Raw genomic sequence first — 21,157 nt, 5'->3', positions numbered from 1 at the left:
GTATTATTGTTATCACTTTGGCCTTTTCTTAAGAACTTGCTAATTAATTAGCAAATTTATTCCAAATAAAAAGCGGCCAAATTACTTCATCCATATCTCTGCATTATTTTTTCATCATAGCTACCACTTGCGCTTCTTTCTTAACTTTTTTCTATCGTCTTTTTGCTTCCCTGCGTCACATTTTCTCGAGATTTTTGCTTTTGCTTTCTGGGTTTTATTTATTTGTTTGAACTATGGCTTCAAGGTTGTTACTAGCTCTGGTTTTTGTGATTGATCTGATTGCTTTCGCACTTGCTGTTGCTTCTGAGCAAAGGAGAAGTACTGTGAGTTTTTCTAATTCCTCACTTTATATTTAGTAAACTGCCTTTTGTAGCAACTCTTCCCTGTTTCAGTTTCGTTTCCTTTTTCTGGGATATCCCTGTTTTAAACCCCGCTAATTCCCAGAAATTTGGTTAGTTTATTTGGTTTAAGATTTGCGAATTTGGGATTTTGATTTGATATAGAAAAGAAAAGAATAAGCCTTTTTTTCTTATTGTATGCAGAAAGTTATATCTTTTGGTTAGATCCGGAATGAATTTGCTTTAACCTGTTGTTCAGATAATATGTAGGAAAAGACTAGAGGAAAAAATGCTGAGAACTTTGTTTGTCTTTAATATCATTTAAGATGCTATATTACTGTACATTTTGAACCCAAGTTTAGTGCTTTAGTACGGTTGTTTTCAATTATGGTCTTGCAGATAGGTCATTGCATTGAAGAATTCTCATTGTTGCTTCTCTTTATGGATGGGATTTGGACAGGGTGGTTGTTTGGTTTTATGATCATAGACTATATGCTTCTTTCAAGAGCAGATGAAAGTTTTAATGAAGTGACAAATGGTGTAACTTATAAAGATATTATTGTATACATATTGTATTATCATTTATATCTTGATAAATTAGTGCATCTTACAGTTAATTTTGCATGCTTTGTTTCACTATTCTAGCTTCATGGTGACAAGCAAAATATGAGTTCGTAAAAGGTATCAATGTTGCAAATTTGTTTGTTTCAAGGAATAGATTCTGAGATCAGTGTGATGTTTTATCTCTGTTAAGCTTGAGTGTAACGATTTCCCACTCTATATCGGATAAAACCTGGTTTATAATAACAGGGCGTCCTGTCATTTGCTTTCTGCAGGCGACTGTTGGTAAAGATGGAAAAGAAAGTTATTGTGTTTATGATGAGGATATTGCAACTGGTTTGGGTGTGGGTTCATTCCTATTCCTTCTGCTTAGTCAAATGATAATAATGGTGGCTAGTCGATGCTTATGTTGTGGGAAGGCCATGAGACCAAGTGGATCTAGGGCATGGGCGGTTGTCCTATTTATCACTTGTTGGTATGTTTTCATGGTCAAGAAGAGGGCTTGAACAACCTTGTCAATGAATGCATTTTAATGCTTTCTGTTAGTTTCCTATCATCTAAACTATGTGCTGCATCACTATTTCAGGGTGTTCTTTTTCATTGCAGAAGCTTGCTTGCTGGCGGGGTCAGTGCGGAATGCTTATCACACCAAGTACAAGAACCTCTTAAACGATCCCCCTTCATGCGCGACACTGAGAAAGGGCGTCTTTGGCGCTGGGGCTGCATTTGTTTTCCTAACAGCCATTGTCTCTGAGCTTTACTATGTGAGTTATTCCAAGGCTGATGATGCAACAATAAACAACGGCAAAGACACTGGAGTGAGGATGGGAAACCTATAGATGGATGTGCTCGGAGACCGTCGTAAGGAATCTAAATTTTGTATCCGTTGTTAATTGACCTTAACGTTTTTGTAGTAGACAAGTTGGGTGACAATATGTGTGATTGATGTGTGTTTCCCACTTTACAGGTTTCTGTAATATTCAGTAATATATAGTAATCTTCATGGATACTTAAGAAAAAGCGGAAGAGAGAGCCAGTGTAAACTGGATACCGTCCATAAATAATATTTCAGTACGAGGAAATATGAAAATGACTTGTTTTTAGAATTTAAAAAAGATGACGCGAAGCCGACCAATCATGAAACCGACGTGAAACAAACTCCTCTCATATTTGATGAAGACACCCATATTCTCTGTTATGTTACAAGTAGAAATTTCTTGATTTAGTCATGGAAAACATATTAAAAAGCCAACCTAAAATTCTTTTATTTGGTGAAAGAATAATTGGGACTACTTGTGCAGCTGCACAAGCAATGAAACGTCATATCGTATTGAAACAAAGATTTTGGTGCCTAATAAAATACTAATAAACATTAATAAAATACACAAGCACATAGTTTTCGACATGCCAGAAGTGAACAGAAAAACTAATGAATGAAACAGCTTTACAACTAGAACAGTGTCAGGACAAAGAAAATAGAATGATTCAGAACAAGTGGTCATAAACTATGAAGAAATGAATCCATGTAAATATTACTTGTACTCAGATATCCAGAAATATGCATATTCAAAAGAATCTTCAATCGCATCCAGTTTACTCAGCATAGCTGGAAGAGACCCCATCCTATCCCATCTCTCTCTTATTCCTTTCATAACATATTCAAGAACAACCCTAACATAAAACACAAACACACATATATATATATATGAGGTAGAGTACTAAATGTACACCATCACCCTGAAGCTGAATTTGAAAAATGGCAGCTTCCTCATTTTTTATCAGTTACAAGTTGAAAGGGGAGACTATACATGATTAATGATCAATATGAAAGGGAAAATAGACACCCAAAGAAGGGGGGAAATAACGTTCTTCATCAAATAAGAAAACCAAATCAAGAAGAGAAAAAAAAGATGTAGAGAATGGATATATGGTTAAAAGACCTTCATGGTTTGATCTCAGAATCATCCCATGGCATGTTGAGATCAGTAGAGACAAGTGCATCGATGTCATCCAAATTCCAGTAGTTTGCTATGTCCATGTCGCTGCTTGTGATAGGTACTTCCCATGTGAGTGAAACAGTGGCACTTGGGGTTGGCATGGTGATGCTGGTGATTGTTGGATCCTCCATTGTTTCACCTGTGTAGTTATAGACACTTGGAGATTGAAATGAGGTTGATATTGAAGATGGGGTTGTCTCAAAAGAACATGAATTTGAGCTTGAAAATGGAAACTGTAAGCCTTGAGTTTGAGGCAACGACGGGCCCGTTGAAGTTGAACCCAGAAACACACAATTTAAACTTTTGCTGTCCAAGTTGCTGCCATTGATGGGATTCTGCAGCAACGATGAAGATGGTGGGACTGGACGACCCATCACCTGAAATTGCGTACTCGATGTGTTCTTTTGATCAGCAAGTGGAAGCTGAAGATCCTGCCTTTGTTGCTGTGATCGTTGAATAGCCATGAAGTTATTGAGCCTATTGTTAACACCAGAAGCAGTTGAGCTTTTGATGGCAATTTTAGTTGTGCTAGTGGTAGCAGTGGTGGCAGCAGAAGCTGCGGTGCTATTTGATGTCTTAAGCCTCTTGTTTTTGCTGCCACCACCGACAGGAACATTGCGGAGGGTGCCACCTTTAGTCCAGTATCGTTTACAATCCTTGCAGAAATGCCTAGGCTGAGACTTGTTGTAGTTGTTGTAATAACAGAACTTTGTGTTGGTAGAATCACATCTCGGGCACTTGAGTGACTCAGATTGCTGCTGGTTTTGTGGATTTTGCCTCTTCATTGCTTTGGGCAACTCCAGAGTTTGAGCCTGCAACAAAGATTGGCTCCACCCTACACCATCACTGGAAACCTCTTTAGAACTCAGCCCCATATATCTACAACAGAAGAAATGATGATTGATGAGGTGAAAACTGAAAAAAAAAAGTAAATGAAAATCTAGCCTTTGGATCGAAGAGGGATGAAGGTGAAGAAGAGCAGGATGATGAAATTGTTCCTTATAAGCCAAACAGGGTTATGGTTTGAAGAAACTGGATATGGAAGGAAATTCCCTGGATGGTGATGAGAAGTGTGCATTCTTTGAGCCCCTCTCTCTCTATATACATATTTAATCCAAGCTATCTCTTCAATATATGCCACCCTATACTAACTATTATATCTAATCTAAAGGGAAAATAATGATAAAATATAATTGTATAAATCTAATTTATAAATGTACAAGCATTCGTCCTCTTGGCCTCTCCAAATAATTTTTATAGTGCAAAATGAGAATTCCTTGGTTCTGAAGGTGAAGGTGGGTTGATGACACGTGGGATTGCCTGGACCCTTGATAGTGGAGTGACTGTATCTATGGGATCAAGGCTGTAAAGTGAATGTAGATAGAGCCTCATGCTTATACGTATAGCTTCTAAGAAACAGTAAACTAAATTATTGAAGTTTTACAGAATTTCTTCCTAATGAATGTATACATATATAACATCCTAGTTGTAACCCTAAAATCAACACATCCAAAAGAATAGATAATTAAATAATAAAAGAGCGGTCATGACTCATGCATGCATTTCAAAGAATATAATATATAGGGATTACAAGAGTTCATGCTTCATACTACACGCATGAATGTAAAAAATTATATTAAAATATATGAATTTAAGAAGTTATATTAAACATTTTGAAATTATAAAAGTATAAGAATTATAAAATTAGATAATTAATATATATATATATATATAATATAAAGAAATTTAAAATTAGGTACAATTACACCCCAACACCCCCTCGATCGATCAGTGCTTCACAATCTATTTTCACTAATTAAGTGGGATTAGTTAATTAATGGCTTTAAATTCAATCGTCTTACGTATCAACGGCATAAAGATTTTCAATGACCATGATTCAATTTAAGGATTTACAAATTATTCTTTTGCTGATATTTTAAGAAATCTATGTTTTAAAAATGATTTAAATTCATATATTTTAATAAGTACACACAAATGAATCAAGCATTTAACTATATATATATATATATATATATATATATATATGATAAAAAAAATGAAGAGAGGCCAATGACAATGGGGTACTGCTGTGGGACCAATAAGTATGGAGTTAAAACTAGTTGGCAGCACGTGATGAGTGGAGTGGTAGGTGATGCAGCTCTAGAGGTCTGTGATGACCCTATCTTCTAAGAGCCATATACATGTGATTGCAAAACTTGTGGGATCACCTATGACATATATGTGTGTGTGATCGGCTCCAAGCTGTCCACAATTCCCCCTATATTATTGCTGGCTGCTACAGCCAGCGTTAAAGTATCATTCGATTTTACAGTTCAACAAACACTTTATAATATAAAGCACTAAATTATGAAATAAATAAAGTAATCGTTAATCTAGAATATTTTATATTTAATTATGTTATTTATACATAAATGTTAAAATCCAAACATTATTCATCACTTGAGGATCCTTCTTGCTCCTCTAACCTCCTTCACTCATATGTGTTTTCTAGTTATAAAATAATAAGAAAAAATCCCTTAATCTCCTTATTATTTATAAATTAGATATATGTTTGATACTTGAATATGATTTTATCATTTAATTTTTTTATCCAATTAGATACTCGAACTTAACTTTTTGGTTTAGATTGATAACTGAACTTGACTTTATGGTTCAAATTGACTCAAATAAGTCATTTACTTTAAGTAACAATTTGGATCAAGAAGATAAGTTCAAGTATCAATTTGGATCAAGAAGATAAGCTCTAGTATCAATTTGGATCAAGAAACTAAGTTCAAGTGTCAACAAGAAACTAAGCTCAAGTATCAATTTGAATTAAGAAACTAGTTCAAGTATCAATTTGAATTAAGAAACTAAGTTCAAGTGTCAATTTGAATTAAGAAACTAAGTTCAAGTGTCAATTTGAATTAAGAAACTAAGTTCAAGTATCAATTTGAATCAAGAAACTAAATTCAAGTACCAAAATGTATATTTATGCTTATTTTTATTATTTTTAAATTTCTTTTTTATGCCAAGATGAATAAAAAGAATTATAGGAGATTAAATCTAAAAATTAATATTAAATAAAATAAAATCATTATTATTTTTCAATACACCACAGCACAAATATTATATGAAATTCAGATATAAAAATATTTTATTATCAATAACTCAATGAAACAAGTAGTTTGAATATTTTGGATTACACATTTACACTTCAATGTCATTGTTCACACCTTGTTAATATAATATTAAATATACTTAAATATTCATTATTATCTTATTTATGAATGAAAATTTTTAAATAATATAAATATTACATTAAAAATATTATTATCCCATTCCCAAAATTTATACTGTAGCAACAGATATGGTTTGGTAGGGTCCATCTGATGTCAAATTAGCGGTCACCGGCCATGAAATATTGGATATGGTTGGTTTCTCAAAAAATATGTGATATATTGTACAAAGAAGCAAAGAAAAATTAAAATTAATCAATCACTCACTCACTCACTCACTCACTCATTTCATTTATGTTCCTCATACACTGAACACACCTAGTGGAAAGATAAATCATGATATACGCAGTGAGAAAAATTAGGGATAAATCATGTCTACTTGTTCCAATACCCAAACTCTGAGTTAATACAAAGAAGCATCTCCCACTTGAGAAAATCACTATGTGTACAAGATCTTATTCTGTCCAAATTTCAGGGCTAGCATCCATCAGAATATGAAAATGAAACAATTACCATTATTATTATTCCTGCAAGTTGGCCGTCGCTTAAATTTGGGCCATGGAAAGCCACGTGCAAATAATTAAGCCGCGAGTGAGGCATAAGGCATTTTTTTAAATACAAATTAAGGTTCGAGTGAGAACGTGAATGGGAAATGGAACTTTTGGTCGGTTTGGTTAGGTAAAGTTGATTCGTGTGGGCACTTTCAACATTTTTTCCAAACGACAACACACGGAATGTCATGTTAGAGAAAGCGACTAAGCAAGTTTTAGCTTCATGATTAAGCTTTAAAATTATCAATTAATATAAATAACACGGAGTCTAACTTGTCCGCCTAAGACGTTAACAGTTCAACATTCAACCAAGTTTGGTATTAAAAATATTTTCCCAAGCTAATCAAAATAAATGAAGCCGTTAATGCTTAAATGTGAGATTTAGGATATAAGGGTGGGGACGTTGACGGGCACGTATCTGAGGTGAACATCATGGATGATGGGGTCCTCCTAGTCCTTGCCGGACCACTTAAGCAATTGATTGTTGAAAACATGAATGTTCAAAGGTTGGTGCAAATTTGTTTATAATTGAATTCATTTAGAATATTCCCCGGGAACAGTGACCCATCAGCAGCCACCCATGTTAATTATGAGAAACACAAGTTTAGGGCCAGATCCCTATGGTTATCTTGCGGTTTTCAATCGAGAAGTAGTGTTGTCTAATATCAAGAAATGGTTGGAAAGTGATTTAGGATCGCGAGAATCATCAAGATAATCGCCAGAATGGATCATTTTTGTATTTATAATCATATTGGTGGCTAAATTTGGCAAAGGATAAGACTTGTTGGGAACAATATTAGTCAAATGGAGATGACAATATTGTTCAGATTTAGACAAATCGCTTTTGACTATAAGTAGCAATACGGTTTAGCCTAGAATTTATCTTGAGATTAAAAGCTGACCAGCATCATATCATGATTAATAAACGATTGATTTGATTTGTTAACTGATGGAATCCAAAAGGATAAAAAAAATTCAAGCTTTGGACGGCAGAAAGGGCCAAAATCAAAACCCAAGCCGTCTAATTAATGATGTTTAGCTCAATAATTTAGCATATGTAACGAGTTTGATTAGCGACTCAAAACCGAACAGCATGGTTCAGACTTCACACACACACGCACTACTCGGTAAAGATAACGTTTCGAGAAACAGACATTTGAGATGACCTCTGAGGACCATTATTGCAGATTGCTTGCATGAATTAAAGGTTAATTTTTGGACTCCATAACAGTTAGGACAACGTTTGTCATGGTTAAACCGCCTTGGTTTTTTTTTCTCAATTCAAAATGAAAATTCTGACAGCTGATGAAACTTGAAAGCAAAAGGGAAGCTGTAAATCAAGAATTGGTTTCATGTAAGAAAATAAAGCAAGCAGCCAGTCATTGCTTTGGAGATGACAGTGGGCTGGCGGGGGTTGGTCAATGAAGGATTAATGGTAGGTGTCGGCTAAGTAGTATAAATAATTATAGTTTGCCAACGTGGATTCGGCCATGTCAACAGAAAACAGAGAACGAATAAACCTCAAAGTAGGCTTGGACATAGGCTTGGACATAAAGCATCGGCTATCTGCCTAGTTTTTGGCACTGGTCGGCCCCGGCCTTTGCAATTTCTCTAGATAAGATTCTAGTTTCAATTTCAACGATGGACTTATTTTTATGATAGCAACTAAATATTATTCCATATACTGTCAAAAATATAGGGTTTGTATTTGTCGTAATCATGCATTTGGAGATTTTTGTTTTATAATTTTTCTTTATCGGGTTATAGGGAAGTTCTTGCCCCATATTGTAGAGGCAAGACTAGGTAGGTCAAGTGATGGCTGATGATGAAAGCAAAAAGAAAAAAATAACTACAAACAAAATTCTTACGTGTTATCAACCGAAAAATTAGACAAGTACCATTAACATTAGAAGAAAACAAAATGTATAGATTTTAAATTAAAAAGAATCGAATAAATAAATTGAAAAACATTCTTATTAATTAATTAAATGGAATTTAAACATCCGTACGAATTGTTTGGACCATAAAATAGATAAGGCAGCAGATGGCCTGGCTGGATATGTTTGAATAGAGCCGGCAGATAAAGTACGGTAAGCAATTGACGTTGGTTGAAAGGCACACAATCTAGGAGGGTGGTTTAGGCTTTTTAAAATTAAAACTTTGACTTCAATTACAGATTCTTAAATCATACAAGTTAAACGAAGGACAATTTACATTACCACGTAAAGGCTTTTTCCTGGTTTTGATTTATCTTCAAAACTCCCCAACACTATGTTTCCGTATACCTTTGCTTCAAAATTAAGGTGTTACCAATCAAACGTCCAAAAGGAAATTACCAAACTCAATTTTTTTTTAGTACACGCAATTTAAATCATGATAGAACTAATGTTATCAATCTGTTGTAGTCTAGTGGGTTAGGTTACTCGGCTCTCACCCGCTCTCACCCGAGAGACCCGAATTCAAGTCCCGGCAATGGAAAAGGTAAATTTTTCTATCATCCAGTTTTCTTATGAGTAATATTTTTGCTATCATCTGCTATCTCCGCACCTTCATGTACCAAAACCCTAATTATTGGACAACAAAGGAGCATGGCCTTTAGCAGACAAAGCTTAAACTACTACTTAGCTTGCTGGTGCGTAAAACCTCCCAAAAATAGTGTTGTAAAACGAAGGAAAGACGTGATAATAGAATATCACAGTCCCAATTCCAGGGTTCTGTGGAGATTTTTATTTGACTGCCAAGCGCTAAATACAGGTGAAAATCTACCTGTCCTATAGACTTTCGACTATGACAATCAAATAAATAACTTCTCCTTGATTTGTCTAATTTGCTTTTCCATTCATTAGTATCTGTTTCCTTTTAATAGAACCATAAAGTATGCATATCCTACTTGATTATATGGATATATTTTTAGTAATCTTTATTAGCTATTTAGCTTGGTTTACCTCCTGCTTAATCGTTAGTCATCTTTATTCCCAAAAGAAAAAACTCTTTTTTAATTTATATAAATTTAAGTGCAGCTTCTTTTCAACAAGTTGCTGTGATGTAGTGGTTATTACGACAGTCTTACACACCGAAGGTCCCCAGTTTGATCCTGGGCAGCAACACATTTTTCTACTTCATAATTCTGTCTTCCTTGCCCTTCTTACACAATTTGTCTAATCTCGTTTCATTACTACAATTTTTTATACGGCAATGGGATGTGCTTTTTTCCATTTACATTTGGTTTTTACTTTGTGGCTCCATGGTCTAGAAACAGAAACAGGGGGCGACTATTGGGTTTAATTTCGCAGCACCGAATAACATGATGGAGTGACCAATGGGGTGTCCCAAAGTTGAATGGAGTGAACAAAATGAGAGATTGAAGTTTTAAAAATGGTCGTCTCTGATATGAGGTTTAAAATTAGGTCAAATCCTACGACTAACAAGGCCCGGGGAATGAAAATAACAGGAAGATTCTATAACGATTGCCACCCACTCATCCCATTACAGGGTTAGACATTGAAACTGGTCGAAGATGTTTATTGTTAACTTACGTATTAAGACATGTTGAAAAAAAATATACTTCTATCAAATGAAGCATAAAAGATTAAACCTTCATGACAAGAGAGCTGGTCTGAAACATAATTCAGGACTCTTAAATTTTGGTTAGCACATCGAAAAAGGTTACAAGTTTCATTAGGAAGATATCAGCACTAATTCCTGTACATGGATAATTCAACTAAACATCAAGATATCAAAGATAGTCAAGGCTCAATAGATTCGAAGGGCATTGGGGCTGTTAAATGCACAGCATCGGGAGGTGTCGGTTGCCCCAGTTGTACAGACCACGGAGGGCGTCTGTTGTGTGCCTACACATGAAGCATTAACATAATGAATCTACTGATCTCAACTTCCTATTAAATGATAGCACTAACAACACAATCTGATGTGAGCAAAATATGTTGACGGAAGCAAGCCAACATGAAAACTACCAGAAAAAAAGAGCGAAAATTCACATTACCCCAATTTCCGTCACGCAAAGGCAAGAGGAGCATTTGACTGATGGAGCTCCATAAGGGTACATCAACAACACTGCACAACTGCCACACTTAACCAGTCCAACCTGATGAGCTGAATGAGAAGAGAAGATTAATCAAATGTCAGAAACCACATTCTATTTTCTACCAATAAATCATGAAAGTGACGAATGAAATAAAAACCAGACTGCATTCTCTTGTCCAAGTGAAAAGATCAAGCTTTTAAAAACTATGATTCATGGTAATATCAATAATTGGAGGAAGAACATGCTAAGATATTTTCAAACCAATTATATGCATAGCTTCATTACAGCTCTTGGGTGAAAGCAATGATATGTTTGATATTGAACATCAGAAAAGAAGAAAGGAACCTTCAAGTATAAAATTGATTGTTTCGCAACATGAACATTTAGCTTGCTGGGTTCCTCGTGGATATGAAAGCAATTGTCGACAAGAGCCACAAACCATTTGAGCCATTTCTGCATTCAAAATATCGAAAGCAAATAAATGAAGAAAATACTAAGAAAAATATAACTCTAGGTGAAGGCCGGTCCACCGAAGAGTTTACTTGTAACCCTTATGATTGTGATATAATTGGAGAAAAAACCCAAATGCTAAGGCCAAATATGACATGAAACTAAGATACAGGCAATGTGGGTGAGTTGGGAAAGAAGCTAACGGTTAAAAATCCCAATTAAATTCTAAATCTTTTATCATTATAGAAAAAGGGTATCTGGCTTTGTTCACGGCATGCGATAAAATACAGATGGAAGAAGGTTTATAAGGAAAAACAAGATGATTAATATAAGTAATCGATTCGATGTGATGGAAATAATTATAAATTATTCACAAATACATTAATATAGGAGACATACCGGATGAAGGCTGCGGTTGAAGAGGAGGTTGTGGAGGGATAGGTTGCCATCCTGGCGGCGGTCCTTCTTCTTGCCGTTGTAATCTCCTAGTTTCTTTGCCCTCCATTGCTATTTTACTGTGTGTTTCGATCCGCCGTCAACGTGTAGGTGTCAAGTAAAAAGATGCAAAAGTCAATACGACATCGTTTTTGTGGGAAGACACTGTAGTCCACTAGGGGATTTTGAGTAGTTATACTATAATAGAAGCCCAATAACAATGATTTTATTACGTACAGCTTAGGCTGACCGGCTCATCAATTGTACCCGCACTCTTTTGGGCCTAGATTAGCTCGTTTGATGCCCCAAAAGGACATTAGCAGGTTCAATATTATAATCTTTTCAATGTTAAAACTTAGAACTTTGAATTTGTGTCTCGACGAAATAGTTTCTATTTATGATGAAAAGGATAACTCACAATTCTTAATAAAGTAAACTTCATGGTTGACATAGCAGCAGACAGTAGCACCTACCAGCACCCGCTAGGACATTTAGCCGAAGCTACCCCAATTTTGGAAATTGGAACTTCCAGCGGAACATAAATAAAGTAGGCCAGCGCTAGCACAAGGCCAAAACCCCACCTGGACTGAATATTGGCAACCGCCGTACATCTTTAACAATGTTAGTTGAACTGATTCAGCTATCATCAAATGTCCCCCCAAAGCTTCTCACTACAATCAACCTTCAAAGCTTTTACATTTATATATATTCAAAAAAGAAAAAGAAAAAAACCTGCAAAATTACCCGATAGTTTTGATTCAAGAGCCCTCTCTTGTTGATTCACCACAAATATTGAAATCTCTAGCTTTGGCAGGTTACCAAATCATTCTTTTCATCTTCAAACACTTGTCGAGGAGGAAACGAGTGTCAAGCATCATATTATTCAAATATGTGACCTGCATCTATATATCTCTACATATATATGTAGTTTAAACCCCACTATTATTCATTCTATATCATTCATTAGTCATTGAAGAAAAGCCTTTATGGCCAAAACCAAGAGAATCATCACCATTCTCCTAAGGCTTCTAGCTTTGGGTGCAACTCTTTCTGCAACAGTTGTCATGGTTACTAGCCATGACTCTCGTGAGGTTTTGAACATAAAATTCACGGCAAAATATAACAACTCCCCTTCATTCAAGTAAGAATCCTTTACAATGTTTTTCTTTAGGGGACAAACCCCATACACGTCTAGTTTCCTAAAATATGTATATTTGTCAAATTTGTGCATAGGTTTTATGTGATTGCAGAGGCAATTGCAAGCGGCTACGGCCTTGTAGCTCTCTTTTTATCTTGGAAGAGTTCGGTGGATCGCTTGATTGTGATCATGGACGTGCCTATAGCAATGCTACTAACATCGAGTACCTCGGCTGCTTTGGCAGTAGCAGAAATAGGCAAGAAAGGGAACAGTCATGCGGGTTGGCTTCCCATTTGCGACCAAGTTCCAAAATTCTGCGACCATGTCACTGGCTCCCTTATAGCCGGTTTTTCCGCGGCAATAGTTTACTTGGTGCTCAACCTGTACTCTCTTCTTGTAGTCCTGGCTCCCCTTTTTCCAGTGAAACCCTGAACCAGATAGATTCATCATTCATGCATGCATGCTGGTATGGCGTTCCAGCTATGCTCCCTTGTTTGTTTGTTTGGTTTTGTTTCTTTTTAAATAGTCTCGTCTAGCTTTCTGTAAAACGAATGTGCTGTGCTAAACATTAGATCCCAGGTCCCAACCCAGCTCTAAACTTTATCTGGCAAAGTTTATGGGCTTAGGCCTTTGTGAGTCTATATTGAGATGGGCTGCCTATATTTATTGCACCATAAGTATTTTTTATTTATATATAAATAATGATTTTTAGACAAATAGAACCATATATTTGAAGTTATCACAGATTTAATATATTCAATGTATATGTATTTATTTCAACAGATAGAGTATTTCTTTGGAAAAAAAATGTATTCATTAAGATTGATTTGATAATTCATATATTTGACTCATAGACTCAGCACACGGAGGGCAGAGCAGCATATTGCAAAAAGCCATGGACAACAAATTACGTACTAAAAAAGCACATTGTTTTGTTGGAAAAGTTTGATGCAAGAATGATCACATGATACACATTCCATCCCCTTTTATATTAACATTCTCATATTTAGTTGGCCGAGAATCTCATTCTCGATAGTATTTTATTATCAATAGTAGATTTTTTTGAGTATATTACCGGAAATGTCATTACCTCCCTTCCCTTAGTTATTGTAACATTACCGGTGTTTTAGACTAAAATACTCTTAAAATTTTATTTTTTTCAAAAATATTATTCTTCTGTCATTGAATAAATTTCTCCCTTATTATATGAAACACGTACATGTATTAAATAAATTTAATTGGCATTTATGGACGCAATTAAACGCTTTGTTCATCCATTTTTTAATGAAGGAAAAGGAACAGATGGAAGATTTTGGTGCAGTTATTGAATCTCTCAAGGTACTGTTTGGCATCAATGCCCAAAATTCTTCAATTTTTTTCATCTAATATTTTTAGAGACTTGAGTGAGTGGTCAGGTGAATCCGGAGCCGGTTTTAATCAAACTCCTTATCATTAAAATTTGCAACTATTGATGTGTTTTTAATACTAGAAAACTCCCTTTTTCAATCAATAGATACGTGGGTCTGTCGCCGTGTTTCTCAATCGCCGCCCTGACATGTGGGCTAAAAAGCTAACAACAAAGCAAATATTACTACGGGGAGTCATCTCTCGCTTTCGTGTACTATCCAAAGATCTTTTGTCAGTTATATATTATAACGCAACACCAAAAATAAAAAAACTTTTACTTGGGCTGCCTTTTTTATTCTCTTTTTTACTCGTAGCTTCCCTCTGTCGCGCTCTTCTCAGGAAACAGGACTACAGCTTCAGGCTTTCGGAGTTTGCATGAACGCCTATAATGGAAAAGGGGATGCTTTGAAGTGGAATAAGGAAAAGGGGAAGTGAATTATGAGTGCTTTACGGCAACGCCCGGTCCCCACGCGCGCAGCAGCCTCCGCCGTCTATGCAAGAAGTCTACAACATATCCCAGTCCACGACCTTCTAGATGACCATCCTTCGCTTCTATACCCGGAAGTATGCGCCGTCGCTGCGGCCCTATTGCGTCCGATTCTAAACCTCCCAAAACCGCCGTTCGTAACGTTGGCGCCAAACATGGACCTGATGGGCTGGTTAGGCGTCTCTTTCGGCTTCCAAAACGATAACGTTCGGAACCAAAGGGAAAAGCTCGTCCTTCTCTTAGCCAACTGCCAAATGCGCCTCCAGCGAACCCCGACGAACTCGACCGCGGCGTCCTCCAAAGTTTCCGCAAGAAGTTACTCGATAACTACACTTCGTGGTGCTCTTTTCTTCGCGTCAAATCCCACGTCCACCCCCGCGCGCCGGGTAAACAACTACGACCCAACCCGGGAGCTCCTCTACGTTTCTCTGTATCTCCTAAACTGGGGAGAAGCCGCTAATCTCCGTTTCTGTCCAGAACTCCTCTGTTACATTTACCATCACATGGCAATGGAATTAACCAAATTTTTTGATCAACACATCGATGAATTTACCGGGAGGCCGTTTGTGCCATCGATTTCAGGTGATTGTGCTTTCTTGAAATGCATCGTTATGCCATTTTACCAAACGATTAAAACAGAAGTAGAGAGCAGTAGGAATGGAACCGCGCTGCATTCGGCTTGGAGAAATTACGATGATATAAACGAGTATTTATGGAGTAGAAGGTGTTTTAAGACTTTGAAATGGCCGATTAATTCTGGGTGTAATTTCTTTGATACTGTACCGAAGTTTGAAAGAGTTGGGAAAACTGGGTTTGTCGAGCAACGATCGTTTTGGAATGTGTTTAGGAGTTTTGAGGCAATGGATTCTGTTAATTCTATTTTTACAAGCCATTATTGTTGCTTGGTCAGGGAAGAAGTATCCCTGGGAAGCTTTGGGGGAAAGGGATATTCAGGTCGTGCTGTTAACGGTTTTCATTACCTGGGCTGATCTTCGGTTTTGGCAATCTGTGCTTGATGCCGGGAATCAGTATAGTCTGGTTTCCAAGCAGACAGTGTGGCTTGGAATACGGATGGTGTTGAAGAGTATGGTTGCTTTGACTTGAATTGTTGTGTTTGCAGTTTTTTATGCCAGGATTTGGAGTCAGAAGAATGGTGATAGGTGGTGGTCTCCGGCAGCAAACCAAAGGATTGTTACATTTCTCGAGGCCATCTTTGTGTATGTTATTCCGGAGTTGTTGTCATTGCTGTTTTTTGTGATTCCTTGGGTTAGGAATTGGATTGAAGGGTTGGATTGGATGATTATCTCTTGGTTGACATGGTGGTTTCATTCACGGATTTTCGTTGGTCGTGGACTGAGGGAAGGTTTAGTTGATAATATCAGATATAGTTTGTTTTGTATTGTGGCATTACCGTGTAAGTTTTGATTCAGTTATTTTCTTCAGATAAAGCCCCTGGTTGCTCCAACAAAGGCTCTTTTGAGTCTTTCAAATGTAAAGTATAACTGGCATGAGTTTTTTGGAAGCAGTAATAGAATTGCTGTTGTGTTGCTGTGGATGCCTGTTGTTCTTATCTATTTCATAGATTTGCAAATTTGGTATTCAGTTTTTTCATCCTTTGTCGGTGCGACAAATGGGTTGTTTTCCCATTTGGGTGAAATCAGGAATATGGAGCAACTTAGGCTTAGGTTTCAGTTCTTTGCAAGTGCTATGCAATTTAATCTCATGCCAGAGGATCAGCTGCTGACTCCCAAGGCAACTCTGGTGAAGAAACTTAGGGAAGCAATTCATCGACTGCAGCTTAGATATGGACTTGGTCAGCCGTACAAGATGGAATCAAGCCAAGTGGAGGCAAGAAGGTTTACTATGATATGGAATGAAATAATTACTACTTTGAGGGAGGAAGCTCTCATTAGTGATAGAGAAGTTGAGCTCATGGAACTGCCACCTAATTGTTGGAATATTAGGGTAATTTGATGGCCGTGTTTTCTCCTATGCAATGAGTTGCTTCTTGCTCTCAGTCAGGCAAATGAGCTGGCAGATGCACCTGACATGTGGCTTTGGGTGAAGATACTCAAGAATGAGTACGGGAGGTGTTCTGTTATTGAAGCTTATGACAAAGTCAAGCATGTGCTTCTTATAATCATTAAATATGGCACAGAAGAGTATTCCATAGTCTCAAAATTGTTTGAACAGAAAGATTTCTATGTGCAGAATGGGAAGTTAACTGCCACATTCAAGATGACTGTGCTACAGAAAATTCATGCCAAGATAGTATTACTTGTTGATCTTCTAGTGAAACAGAAAAATGATCCGAGTCGGGCAGTAAATCTATTGCAAGCCCTCTATGACTTTGTGTTCGAGAATTTCCTAAGACAAAGAAGTCCATTCATAAGTTGATGGAAGAAGGTTTGGCACCTAAAAATAAGACAGCTGATGAAGGGCTGCTTTTTGAGAATGCTATCAACATTCCTGGTGCTGAGGATAGGAGGCGCATCGCTTTCTTTAGTAACTCGATCTTTATGATCATGCCTCGTGCTCCCAATGTTGAGAAAATGATGGCTTTTAGTGTTCTAACTCCATACTACGATGAAGATGTGTTGTATAAGAAGGAGATGCTTCAAGATGAAAACGAAGATGGCATTTCTACATTGTGTTATCTCCAAAAGATCTACGAGGATGATTGGAGAAATTTTATGGAACAGATGCGCAGAGAAGGGATGGATGATGATGATGATATTTGGAGGGAAAAGCTGAGGGATCTTCGCCTTTGGGCATCATACAGAGGGCAGACGTTATCCCACACAGTTAGGGGAATGATGTACTACTACAGGGCCCTTAAGACACTTTGCTATGTTGATTCTGCATCTGAAATGGACATACGAATGGGAACACAAGAAATTGCTTCTCATCATTCATTAAACCGAAACCGTGGAGCTATTGATGGTACTAATCCACCAACTGCAAAAACCGAAGTGGTTAGTGGTGTAAGCCTGTTGCTCAAGGGACATGAGTATGGATATGCTTTGATGAAATTTACCTATGTAGTCACCTGCTAAGTTTATGGACGGCAAAAGGCAAAGGGAGGGAGCCACGCTGAGGAAATTCTATTTTTGATGAAAAACAATGAAGCTCTTCGAGTTGCCTATGTAGACGAGGTTGAGTATTACTCTGTTCTTGTGAAGTATGACCAAAAATTGCAGAGAGGTAGAGATTTATCGCATTAGATTGCCTGGGCCCTTGAAACTTGGGGAAGGAAAACCAGAAAACCAGAATCATGCCATAATTTTCACTCGAGGTGATGCTGTTCAGACCATTGACATGAACCAAGACAATTATTTTGAGGAAACACAGAAGATGCGAAATTTGTTGGAGGAGTTCAAGATGAATCATGGTATTAGGAAGCCAACCATTCTTGGAGCTCGTGAGAATGTCTTCACAGGTTCAGTTTCGTCCCTCACGTTGTTTATGTCTGCTGAGGAAACAAGTTTTGTGACCCTTGGGCAGCGTGTTCTGGCCAACCCTTTGAAGGTGAGAATGCACAACGGTCACCCAGATGTGTTTGATCGATTTTGGTTAGCAAGGCTTCTAGAGTGATTAATGTCAGCGAGGACATATTTGCAGGCTTCAACTGCACTTCAGAGGCGGCAATGTAACAGGTGGGTAAAGGAAGGGATGTGGGATTGAATCAGATATCTATGTTTGAGGCCAAGGTTGCCAGTGGCAACGGTGAACAGGTATTGAGCAGAGATGTCTACCGATTGGGTCACAGGTTGGATTTCTTTCGGATGCTTTCCTTTTACTACTCATTTGTTCGACACTATTTCAACACGATGATGGTGGTACTGACTGTTTACACTTTTTTGTGGGGCCGCCTCTATATCTCGCTCATTGGAGTTGAGCGTCACGCCAAGAATCAAAGTATCAGCAATGAGGCTCTTGGAACAATCTTGAATCAGCAATTCATAATACAGCTTGGTCTGTTCACTGCCCTTCCAGTGGTTGTTGAGAACACTCTTGAACATGGATTTCTTCAGGTAGTTTGGGATTTCTTGAAAATGCAATTGCAGCTAGCTTCATTTTTTTTCACCTTCTCTATGGGAACACGGACCCATTTCTTTGGACCATCCTTCATGGGGGTGCCAAATACAGAGCCACTGGACGTGGTTTTGTGGTTGAGCATAAGTCCTGTGTAGAAAATTATCGACTTTATGCTCGAAGCCATTTTGTGAAGGCAATTGAACTTGGTGTTATCTTAGCTGTGTATGCTTCATATAACCCCCTCGCTAAGGATTCATTTGTTAACATAGCTATGACCATTTCAAGTTGGTTCCTTGTGGTGTCATGGATGATGTCCCCTTTTGTGCTCAACCCGTCTGGCTTTGACTGGCTGAAGACGGTGAATGATTTTGATGATTTTATGAATTGGGTATGCTGTAGAGTTGGCGCACTTGCAGAAGCTAATAAGATCTGGGAATGGTGGTACGAGGAACAAGACCATTTGAGAACAACAGGTCTTTGGGGAAAGCTACTAGAGATAATTTTGGACCTTCGTTTCTTCTTCTTCCAGTATGGTATCGTGTATCAGTTGAGCATTGCAAATCATAGAACCAGTGTTGGTGTGTACCTGTTATCTTGGATGTATATGATTGTGGCTGTTGGGATCTATGTGATTATAGTATACGCCCAAGACAAATATGCTGCAAAACAGCACATCTACTATCGGGTAGTTCAGCTTGTAGTCGTTATACTTGTGATACTTGTGATTGTCTTATTGCTGGAGTTCACTTCATTTAAGTTTATTGATCTTGTGACAAGTCTTATAGCATTCATTCCTACGGGATGGGGTATGATATCCATTGCCCAAGTGGTTAGACCTTTTTTACAATCCACTGTGGCGTGGAGACTGTAGTTTCCTTGGCACGGCTGTATGATCTGTTGTTTGGAGTGATTGTCATAGCTCCTGTGGCATTAGTGTCGTGGTTGCCCGGATTCCAGGTAATGCAGACAAGAATCTTATTTAATGAGGCATTTAGCAGAGGTCTGCAGATTTCTAGGCTTATTTCCGGTAAAAAGTCAACTGAATGATGTTGAGGTAACTTTGTTTAATCATACTTGGGTTTAAGCATTTGCAATTTTTTGTTCAACGATATTCATTCCGGCTGTGCATGTATAGTTGGATTTGGTGAAGTTTTTTAGCAACTTTTGCGTGCTATATGTTTGACAAACATGTTTGTCTGTTTTAATTTATTCTAATATTCAACTGCAAGCTGATACTTTTAACAATATTACGTTATATCACCATGCCAACTGATTTTCTTTTCTAGTCCTATGTTTAGGTTTTCACAAGCCATAACCATAAACATATATTCCTATCTGAAAACCAGTTGGCAACATGCTTCATATTATTGAAGTTCAAGTCTTAAGTATAGACAGTTTGAACTTGCAAAAACCAAACTTGTTCTTATGCGTATCTATATTTCAATGCCGGCTTCTATAAGCTATACATTGTAGGGTTCCCAAACCAGGCAGCTACGAGATGCTCATTTTCCACTTTGGAGTAACCATGTAAATCATTGGGCATGGTCTGCATAAATAGTGCTAGTGTATCAAAAAAATACAAGGTTAAGGAATCAGGGTCATTTCTTCAGGTGGAAAGGAGTTTAGGGTTTTTTCCTTTGTTGGTCTTGTCTATGTAGGGAAACAAAATGGGGGTCTGATTAAGGTCTTGATATCACTTTGTTATCTGATTATATCTCCTTTTGTTATTCAGAGCTTCAAATGATGAAACTCTTGGCATTATTTGAGAAAAGAGCAGAGCCTGAAGCTTGAAAGCTGAACTAAATGAAAAGTAAAGAAAATTGACAAACAATGCAATGATAGTGCTCTGCTTCGATATCAAATGAAGGTATCCTTGCAGCTGAGGACTACGATGCCATAATCTAATCTCTCTTCCCTGTTCACCTTATTCATCTGTAATTCAGGGTAAAAAAATGTAGTCTTTCGAGTTTCGTTCATCTCCTATAAATAGTTTGAATGAGTTCATAAAGATTCCTCAAGTTTTTCACATTTAACATGCAAATTCAAGGTTTCTCCATTACAGTTAAAAGTAAAGAGGTAATTGCACAGAGTTTGATATCTTAGTCTCGATTGAATTCAAGGATTAAAAAACTCAGTTAAATTAGTGTGAACTGTGCTACTTTGATACAAAAAAATAATATCAGCAGGGGAATAACTTCAATGCCATAAAGGTGAAGATCAGAGTGAAGCTTACATGCTCCTCAACGACAGCATGAACAGCAATATTCTAACAAGTTCAAAGGTCAATATCCTAACAATTTTGCTTACCATTTTACTTAGGATACTAACCCTACGCTTATCAAGTAGTAATGTTAACATCTTACAAGTGATTAAAGTTCCGAGTTGTTATATGCCTTTTTTTTTTTTGAATTATTGGACTGCCATTAAAACAGTAAGCATTGCAGCAATGACTAAAGCACCACAGGGAGCCG

General features: G+C 37.2%; 4 protein-coding genes, 1 non-coding gene and 1 pseudogene across 5 annotated transcripts; 4 read left to right on the top strand and 2 right to left on the bottom strand.

The window, feature by feature from the left end:
* Positions 1-139: 139 nt before the first annotated feature.
* Positions 140-1,859, top strand: LOC120190220. Its single transcript, XM_039193329.1, has 3 exons — positions 140-323; positions 1,175-1,374; positions 1,486-1,859. Exons 1-3 carry the CDS (start codon positions 234-236, stop codon positions 1,736-1,738), a joined length of 543 nt encoding a protein of 180 aa, XP_039049260.1. The 5' UTR covers positions 140-233; the 3' UTR covers positions 1,739-1,859.
* A 705-nt stretch (positions 1,860-2,564) lies between these two features.
* LOC120190219 (dof zinc finger protein 4-like) lies at positions 2,565-3,987 on the bottom strand. The gene has a single exon (XM_039193328.1). The coding sequence runs from the start codon at positions 3,769-3,771 to the stop codon at positions 2,842-2,844; it is 930 nt and encodes a 309-aa protein (XP_039049259.1). The 5' UTR covers positions 3,772-3,987; the 3' UTR covers positions 2,565-2,841.
* Positions 3,988-10,342: 6,355 nt separating this feature from the next.
* On the bottom strand, positions 10,343-11,702 carry LOC120190363 (protein LOL2-like). The gene is made up of 4 exons (XM_039193449.1): positions 11,581-11,702; positions 11,077-11,184; positions 10,690-10,799; positions 10,343-10,537 (listed from the first exon to the last, which is right to left on the bottom strand). Exons 1-4 carry the CDS (start codon positions 11,684-11,686, stop codon positions 10,433-10,435), a joined length of 429 nt encoding a protein of 142 aa, XP_039049380.1. The 5' UTR covers positions 11,687-11,702; the 3' UTR covers positions 10,343-10,432.
* An 885-nt stretch (positions 11,703-12,587) lies between these two features.
* On the top strand, positions 12,588-13,212 carry LOC120190196 (CASP-like protein 1C1). The gene is made up of 2 exons (XM_039193308.1): positions 12,588-12,757; positions 12,850-13,212. Exons 1-2 carry the CDS (start codon positions 12,603-12,605, stop codon positions 13,184-13,186), a joined length of 492 nt encoding a protein of 163 aa, XP_039049239.1. The 5' UTR covers positions 12,588-12,602; the 3' UTR covers positions 13,187-13,212.
* Positions 13,213-14,682: 1,470 nt separating this feature from the next.
* LOC120190665 lies at positions 14,683-20,685 on the top strand (annotated as a pseudogene).
* On the top strand, positions 17,451-17,533 carry LOC120190804. The gene has a single exon (XR_005522648.1). It is a non-coding gene; the product is annotated as a small nucleolar RNA J33 (small nucleolar RNA).
* Positions 20,686-21,157: the final 472 nt, after the last annotated feature.

Source organism: Hibiscus syriacus, unplaced genomic scaffold (genome assembly GCF_006381635.1).
Source record: "Hibiscus syriacus cultivar Baekdansim isolate YM2019G1 unplaced genomic scaffold, ASM638163v2 tig00116962_pilon, whole genome shotgun sequence".
NCBI lineage: Eukaryota > Viridiplantae > Streptophyta > Magnoliopsida > Malvales > Malvaceae > Hibiscus > Hibiscus syriacus.
The sequence above is the reverse complement of the archived record's forward strand: the minus strand, read 5'-3'. Positions and strand labels throughout refer to the sequence as shown.